Source organism: Astatotilapia calliptera, chromosome 16, assembly GCF_900246225.1.
Source record: "Astatotilapia calliptera chromosome 16, fAstCal1.2, whole genome shotgun sequence".
NCBI lineage: Eukaryota > Metazoa > Chordata > Actinopteri > Cichliformes > Cichlidae > Astatotilapia > Astatotilapia calliptera.
The window spans coordinates 35,135,424-35,142,852 of record NC_039317.1 but is presented as its reverse complement, the minus strand read 5'-3'; the positions used below and the strand labels follow the sequence as shown (position 1 = coordinate 35,142,852).

Here is a 7,429-nt window from a genome sequence, read left to right as displayed (position 1 = left end):
CTGTATAACTGCATCTCTACCAGTTTCTCTGCACTCCAGCCTCCTCTGTGCCACGTGAAGGGATTTTCCTTAAGGCAGGAGAAATGATCTCCATGAAAAGGAACAGGTTCGGCCATCGCACAGTGGAACAAATTCTCTTCTTAAATAAAAATGAAAAAAGGCTACTTTAAATGCATCGTGTTTTTAATTTGCAAGTTCAGAAGCATTTCCATTTCACAATCAATTCTACCCCCAGGTCAAAAATATGTCTGGGAAAATTTCGCTAATGTAATATTATTTATAAATGTACCCGTCTAGCGATTAATTGCATACGTGCATGGAGGCGGGACCTCGCAGCAGAAGCCTGCTCCATAATGTGTTGTACATTATTATATGTAATGTGGTATTTTTTTTCAATTATTGTATTCACCAACATCAAGAAGTCACAAGCAAAGAAAGACCACACAATGGTGCATGTTTAAACAAGGAAAGTTCACTGGTCAAAATTATTTATTAAACGAATAAAACCTTTTTTTTTTTTTTTTTTTTTTTTTTTAAACCACCAAATACACGTTCAAAGCAACACAACAGCGGCCCAATATCAGACAGAATCCCACTCTGCAGTTGGTTTTATTTTGTGGATTCAAGCTGCACTTCATATTTTTGGCCACCAGATGTCACCAGAGAGGACTGTGTTGAAAAGCTTCGAGTAATGAACCGTTTTTCAATACAAGCTTCAGAAAGCTTCATTTGGCCATCACTAATATAAATATAACTAGGCTTCCTCTTTGTGCTTCAGACTTTGGCTGGCGTGTCTGTGTGCCTGCTCAGGTCTCCATATTCCAGAATATATAAAATTAAAGATTTTTAAAGTAAAAGAGTACTATGAGCCGTGTCTGTTTTGGCCGTAAAGAATCCAAAAGAACCGGATTTAATAGCATGCCCAGGACTAATCGTAAGCTCAGAGGGGATCGGGCGTTTGCTGTGGCAGCACCAATGAATGAGTTGCCTTTACATGTTAGACAGACACCTTCCTTATCTGTTTTTATATCATGTCTTAAAACATATTTATTTACAAGACTTGATGTCTCTTAATATGTTTGTTATTAATTATATTACTTTTCATTTTAAGATATTCTGTATGTAATTTAAACTGTTTTCTCTTTGTAGCACTTTGGCCAACATTGTCTCGGTCATTGTGTCCTTGGGCAAAACACTTCACCTGCCTCCTACTGGTGTTGGCCAGAGGGGCCGATGGTGCGATATGGCAGCCTCGCTTCTGTCAGTCTGCCCCAGGGCAGCTGTGGCTACAACCGTAGCTGCCTCCACCAGTGTGTGAATGTGACAGTGAATGAATAGTGGCATTGTAAAGCGCTTTGGGTGCCTTGAAAAGCGCTTTATAAATGCAATCCATTATTATTATTATTAAAGTGTGTTATAAATAAAGATGCTATGCTATATTATGCTATGCTAAGTATTTGAAATGTAGCTGATATCATTACAGGAGTGCACTCACGTCTGTTCCTGGGGTCAGAGCTTGATGTCGGAGATAAACATAAACAGATTCGGGAACAAACTGGAAGATCTTCATTCTCAGTCCTAGTGGGCAGAGTCAGAACTCACCTTTGTTCATTTCTCTAAACTCGTTCCTCCGAGAATGTTCAACCTTTTATCCACTTTGTTTTTCTTGAACCTAAAAGGCAGAGGTGTGACTCCAGGAGATCCCCACTGAACCTGTTTTACCTGTGAGGGTTTATGGTCTGTTTCTAAAAAGTTCACTCGTTTGACTCAAATGAGGAAGTGGGAGGAGAGAATGTACTCAGTGTTTCAGTAAGAACTAAAAAGAAGAAGAGCCTGTTTCTGACTTTCATTTACCAGCTCAGTGTTGGTGAAGCCTTCATACAAAAGGTACAGTTACATTTTTTTCAGTATCATTGTTGCTTTTTGATATATTGAACTCTGACAATGATAAATGAGGATTATATTGACTTTATAGTGTGCTAATATTAGCTCTCCTTGTATGTTGCAGACATGGCTGCTGCTGCATTGGTGTATGAGGACAGCCTTTGTTGTTCCATCTGTCTGAGTGTGTTCACTAAACCTGTGTCGATTCCCTGTGGACACAACTTCTGTTTGGACTGTATCACAGAGTACTGGAGCACTCTGTCTGTACTCCAATGTCCACTGTGCAAACAGATGTTTTACACCAGGCCATTGCTTCGGGTTAACCCTGTCATTGCTGAAATGGCTGAAAAGTTTAAAAAATCTCATGAAATGAGTTCAGCTGAAGAAACAAGAAATGAAGGCGTGCTCTGCAGCATGTGTCCAGGGTCAAAGGTCAGAGCCCTGAAGTCCTGTTTAATATGTTTAGTGTCCTACTGTCAAACACACCTGGAGCCTCATCAGAGGATTCCAGCTTTGAAGAAACACAAGCTGATTGATCCAGTTCAGGACCTGGAGAGCAGAGTGTGTCAGCATCACGGTGAACCTTTGGAGCTGATCTGCAGACTGGATCAAATGTTCCTGTGTCGGTCCTGTAAATGTGGTGACCATAAAACACATGAAACAGTGAGTCTGGAGGACGAGGCTGAAATGAGGAAATCCCAGCTGAGATTAGAAAATAACAGCATGGATCAGATGATCCAGGAGCATGAGCAGAAAATCCAGAAGGCTCAACAGTTAGTGAAGACCAGCAGAAGAAAAGCTGAGGAGGCGTTATCCTGCAGCAGGAAGGTGATGACCGCTTTGGTGCAGCACATAAAGACAGAGTTCACCAGACTGTCTGAGGCGATCGAGACGAAGCAGAAAATAAATGAGACGGAGGCAGAAAGCTTTATTAATGAGCTGCAGGGAGACATTACACACATGAAGAAGAAGAAGCTGCAGCTTCATGAAGCTTCGCTCATCACAGACCCCTTCAGCTTCCTGGAGAACGTCCTCCCTCTTACCTACAACAAACCCCAGGTGAAGGACTGGTCTGCTGTGACTGTAACCAGTGACCAGTTTATGATTCAGGAGATCCTGGCCGAGCTGGAGACAGCAGTCAGAGAAGAAGTCAGCACGCTGCGTGAGATCAACTTCAGAGATGAGAAACAACAACACAGGTATGATCTGAATGTTTTGATGACTTGGTCCAGATACGGATTCTCCTTGAATCACAATGAGGTCACTCCATCGCCACACGCTCAGCTGATTTTCTCTGTCTCATTTTTTGTATATGAACTTTTGTTTATTCAGTAAAAATAAAGAAGTTCATTTCATATCTTAAAAATCAATCGTAAACTTTCCAAGTACCATGAAGAAGTATTCTATAACAAAGAGACTGTAGAGAATTCTGTGTGTGTCTGTTAGAAATAGCGCAGAAGGTGGTGGTCAGGTTTATGGAGTGGTTCTTATGTAGTTTTCTTTTTCTACTTGAGCTTTATGCATGTTGCACTCATTTATACACATTTGTTTTTACTACCTACGTGCTTGCTCTGACTAACACATCGGAGAGCAACCTGAGGTTCAGCATCTTGACCAAGGATATTTTTCCAATTAAGTTCAAATGTTTCTCACAGAGATGAGTCCACTGTCAGAGGCCATAAGAAGATCATTTGTAACCTTCACTAAAGCTGTTTCTGTGCTGTGCTGAGCTCTGAAACCTGACTGAAACTCTTCAAATAAACCTCTGCAGATGATCTGTTAGCTTTTTGACAACTACTCTTTCAAGGATGTGTGATATAAAGGAAGGTTGGAGATTGGCCTATAATTAGCTAAGACTGCTGGGTCTAGAGATGCTTTTTGAGTAAAGGTTTAACTACAGCCAGCTTGAAGGCCTGTGGTACATAGCTGATTATTAGAGATAGGTTGATCATATTTAAGATCGAAGAATTAATTAATGGCAGGACTTCTTTGAGCAGTTTTGTAGGAATGGGGTCTAAAAGACACGTTGATGGTTTGGAGGAAGTAATTATTGAAGTTAACTCAGAAAGATCAATTAGAGAAAAAGAGTCTAACTTAACATCGATGGTACTAAGAGTAGCTGTAGATAATATTACATCTGTGGGATGATTATTGGTAATTTTTTCTCTAATGATAAAAATTTTATTTGTGAAGAAGTTCATGAAGTCATTACTAGTTAACGTTAAAGGGATGGTTGGCTCAACAGAGCTCTGACTTTTTGTCAGCCTGGCTACAGAGCTGAAGAGAAACCTGGGGTTGTTCTTATTTTCTTCAATCAGTGATGAATAGTAAGATGTTCTGGCTTTGCGGAGGGCTTTCTTATAAAGCAGCAAACTATTTCTCCAGGCTAAATGATGATCCTCTAGATTTGTGACACGCCATTTCCTCTCCAGATTACGAGTCATCTGCTTTAGGCAACGTGTTTGAGAATTATACCACGGAGTCAGGTACTTCTGATTAGAGACCTTCGTTTTCACAGTTTTCACAGCTACAGTATCCAGAGTCGTACGTAGTGAACAACTGTTCTGTCTTAAAGAAGGGTGTTTGGATCTTGCAGGGCCTAGCCCTGGTTGACATGCTAATATATACACTTGCAAATGGTTTGTTATATTACTTCTTGGCTGCATCGTCTCCTTAAGGGTACATTGTCTGCGTGAAGGGACTAGCTCTTCAACTTCATGGCCACATGGTCACATTCAGATCCACCAATCAGAGTTTGTTCATAAAATGTTTGTATTTGTTGACCTGAAAGACTGTCAATACTAAAACCTTTAGTTGTCTGAACATTGATAATCTTTAAATAGCATGTTCAGAAGAATTTTAGTAAACTACAAATGTTTTTACGCAGATTTAATCAGATGAAAACATTTTACAAGAAAAAACTTTCTGAAATGAGGCATTTTTCTCAAACTTTAACTACACTATAAAAAAAGATACAATATTTCTTTAGTGCAACCATCAACCTCTTTTACACAATGATTTTCACCCACAGCTCAGCTGTGAAAAAAATGACGATGAGCTGAAATCAAACAAAAGTTAATGAATCTGCAGAGAATATAAACACTATGTTTTTGTTTAATATATTAGTGATTTTGAAAATAATGTCCAAATCAATTTTTTGTCTACATTTAACCTTTCAGTGTCTTTATATTATTTTTTATGAAGTAATGGGATTCCCTCTACAATGAAAGCATGTTTTTTTCCCTATGACATGCTAAAAGATTGTTTCTGTACTTGATGACTTCTATGTCCCAAAATCTAATGAAAAAAATGTTTCTCATGTGCATAAGCAGACTTGAGAAAGAAGCAGCTGTGAGATGTGGACAAAAAGAACGCGAACATCAACAAAGGTTTGTTCACTGAACTTTTTGGCCTGAAAGACTGTTTAAAGATCAATGGTCCAATGACTCACAAATGTTCACAGAGCTGGAGATTGTAATATTGATACAGTATGCTAAGTATCGAAGACCACTTCACCACCAACAACTCACGACAGGTATGGCAGGGAGTTCAGCACTTAACCAACTACAAACCTGGCAATACCACGTTGACTGAGGGTAATGCGGAGCTTGCAGAGGAGCTGAACCACTTCTTCGCACGCTTTGAGGTGAAGGGACCAGAGGCAGCAGCAGAAAAAACATCGGACAGCAGCAGCCCAAGCCTCATAGTGCAGGAATATGAGGTGAGGCGCACACTGAGGGCAGTGAACCCCAGGAAGGCCACCGGACCAGATGGGGTAACCGCAAAGGTCCTAAAAGAGTGTGCAGACCAGCTGGCTGGGGTCTTCACTAGGATCTTCAACACTTCACTGTCCCAGTCCTGCATCCCGCCGTGCCTAAAGTCAGCCACAATTGTCCCACTGCCAAAGCGTACTAACATTAGCAGCCTCAACGACTACCGACCAGTTGCTCTAACACCTGTTATAATGAAGTGCTTTGAGAAACTGGTCCGACGTCACATCATGTCCTGCCTGCCACCCACACTCGACCCGCTCCAGTTTGCATACAGAGCTAACAGATCAACTGAAGATGCCATTGCTACAACGCTCCACACCACCATCTCTCACCTGGAAGTGCAGGGCCGTTACGCCAGGCTGCTCTTTGTTGACTTTAGCTCTGCTTTCAATACGATACTCCCGGACAGACTAATAAATAAACTGCTGGAAATTGGACTTCCTTCCACCACCTGCCGCTGGATCAGAGACTTCCTCTCAGACCGTGTACAGAGAGTTAGAGTGGGGCCTCATCTTTCCTCAGCCCTCAGCCTCAACACCGGCTCTCCACAAGACTGTGTACTGAGTCCCCTACTGTACACTCTGTACACACATGACTGTGTTAGTTCCCACCCAGACAACACAGTCATCAAGTTTGCAGATGATACCACTGTGGTGGGGCTCATCTCAGGGGGACATGAGACTGCATACAGAGCTGAAGTTCAGAGGCTGTCAGATTGGTGTGCAGATAACAACCTGGACCTCAATACCACCAAAACAAAAGAACTGGTAGTTGACTTCAGAAGGAGGAAGTCTGAGCTGCAGCCTGTCAGCATCAACGGGGAGTGCGTGGAAAGGGTCTCCAGTTTCAAGTTTCTGGGTGTGCACATAGACACAGACCTCCAATGGAGCTCTAACACCTCTGCGGTCTTAAAGAAGGCCCAACAGCGTCTCCACTTTCTGAGAATCCTCATAAAAATGGACCTGAAGAAGGAGCTGCTGACCGTCTTCTACCGCTGCTCCATTGAAAGTGTGGTGACATATTGCATCGGTGTGTGGTTCTCCAGCTGCACCACAGCACACAGAAAGGCACTCCAGAGGGTCATCAACACGGCCCAAAAAATCATTGGACATCCTCTTCCCTCCCTGAAGGACCTGTACAGCACTCGCTGTCTCAAGAGGGCACGCAGCATCCTACGGGACTGCACACACCCAGGACACCGGGTGTTTAAGCTGCTGCCGTCTGGCAGGAGGTTCAGGCTGCTGAGGTCCCGAACAAATAGACTCAAGGACAGCTTTTACAACAGGGCAACAGCCCTGATCAATGTAAATAGCTGACCTGACTGGATACCTCCCTGGACTTTTTAGGGGGAGGTAACAATGTTTAAAACGATAACAATAATATTTATATTTATAACAAGGTGCAATAATAATTAATGTGCAATAATAACAGTGTGCAATACACATACACTTATTCTTCTTTTTTATACTAAGTTAATGTACTGTGTTGTGTTGTTTGTTACGTTGTGATGTGTCATATCGTGTCGTGTTGTGTTATATGTAGTGCCGACGTAGGACAGTTTTTCCAATTTCATTGTACTACTGTACTATGTATGACTGTGCAATGACAATAAAGACTTATCTTATCTTATAAAGGCGTTTACCAAACTAATCATGTTGTTTTAACACAGATTGACAGAGATGGAGACGTTTTACAAGCAAAAACTTGATGAGACAAGGTAATTGCTTCTCTGAAAGTTTTACTAAATCGTACAAGACATTTAATAGATTCTC

At 41.6% G+C, this 7,429-nt stretch overlaps 1 protein-coding gene across 1 annotated transcript in view; it reads left to right on the top strand.

Annotated features, from left to right (window-relative positions):
- Positions 1–1,511: 1,511 nt before the first annotated feature.
- Positions 1,512–7,429, top strand: part of LOC113007502 (heat shock 70 kDa protein 12A-like) — a 28,669-nt gene continuing 22,751 nt past the window's right edge. Inside the window, exons 1-4 of the mRNA XM_026144129.1 lie at positions 1,512–1,887; positions 2,009–3,083; positions 5,217–5,273; positions 7,327–7,374. Coding sequence (XP_025999914.1) covers positions 2,011–3,083; positions 5,217–5,273; positions 7,327–7,374 — 1,178 coding nt within the window. The 5' untranslated portion in view covers positions 1,512–1,887; positions 2,009–2,010. The remainder of the gene's footprint in view (positions 1,888–2,008; positions 3,084–5,216; positions 5,274–7,326; positions 7,375–7,429) is intronic.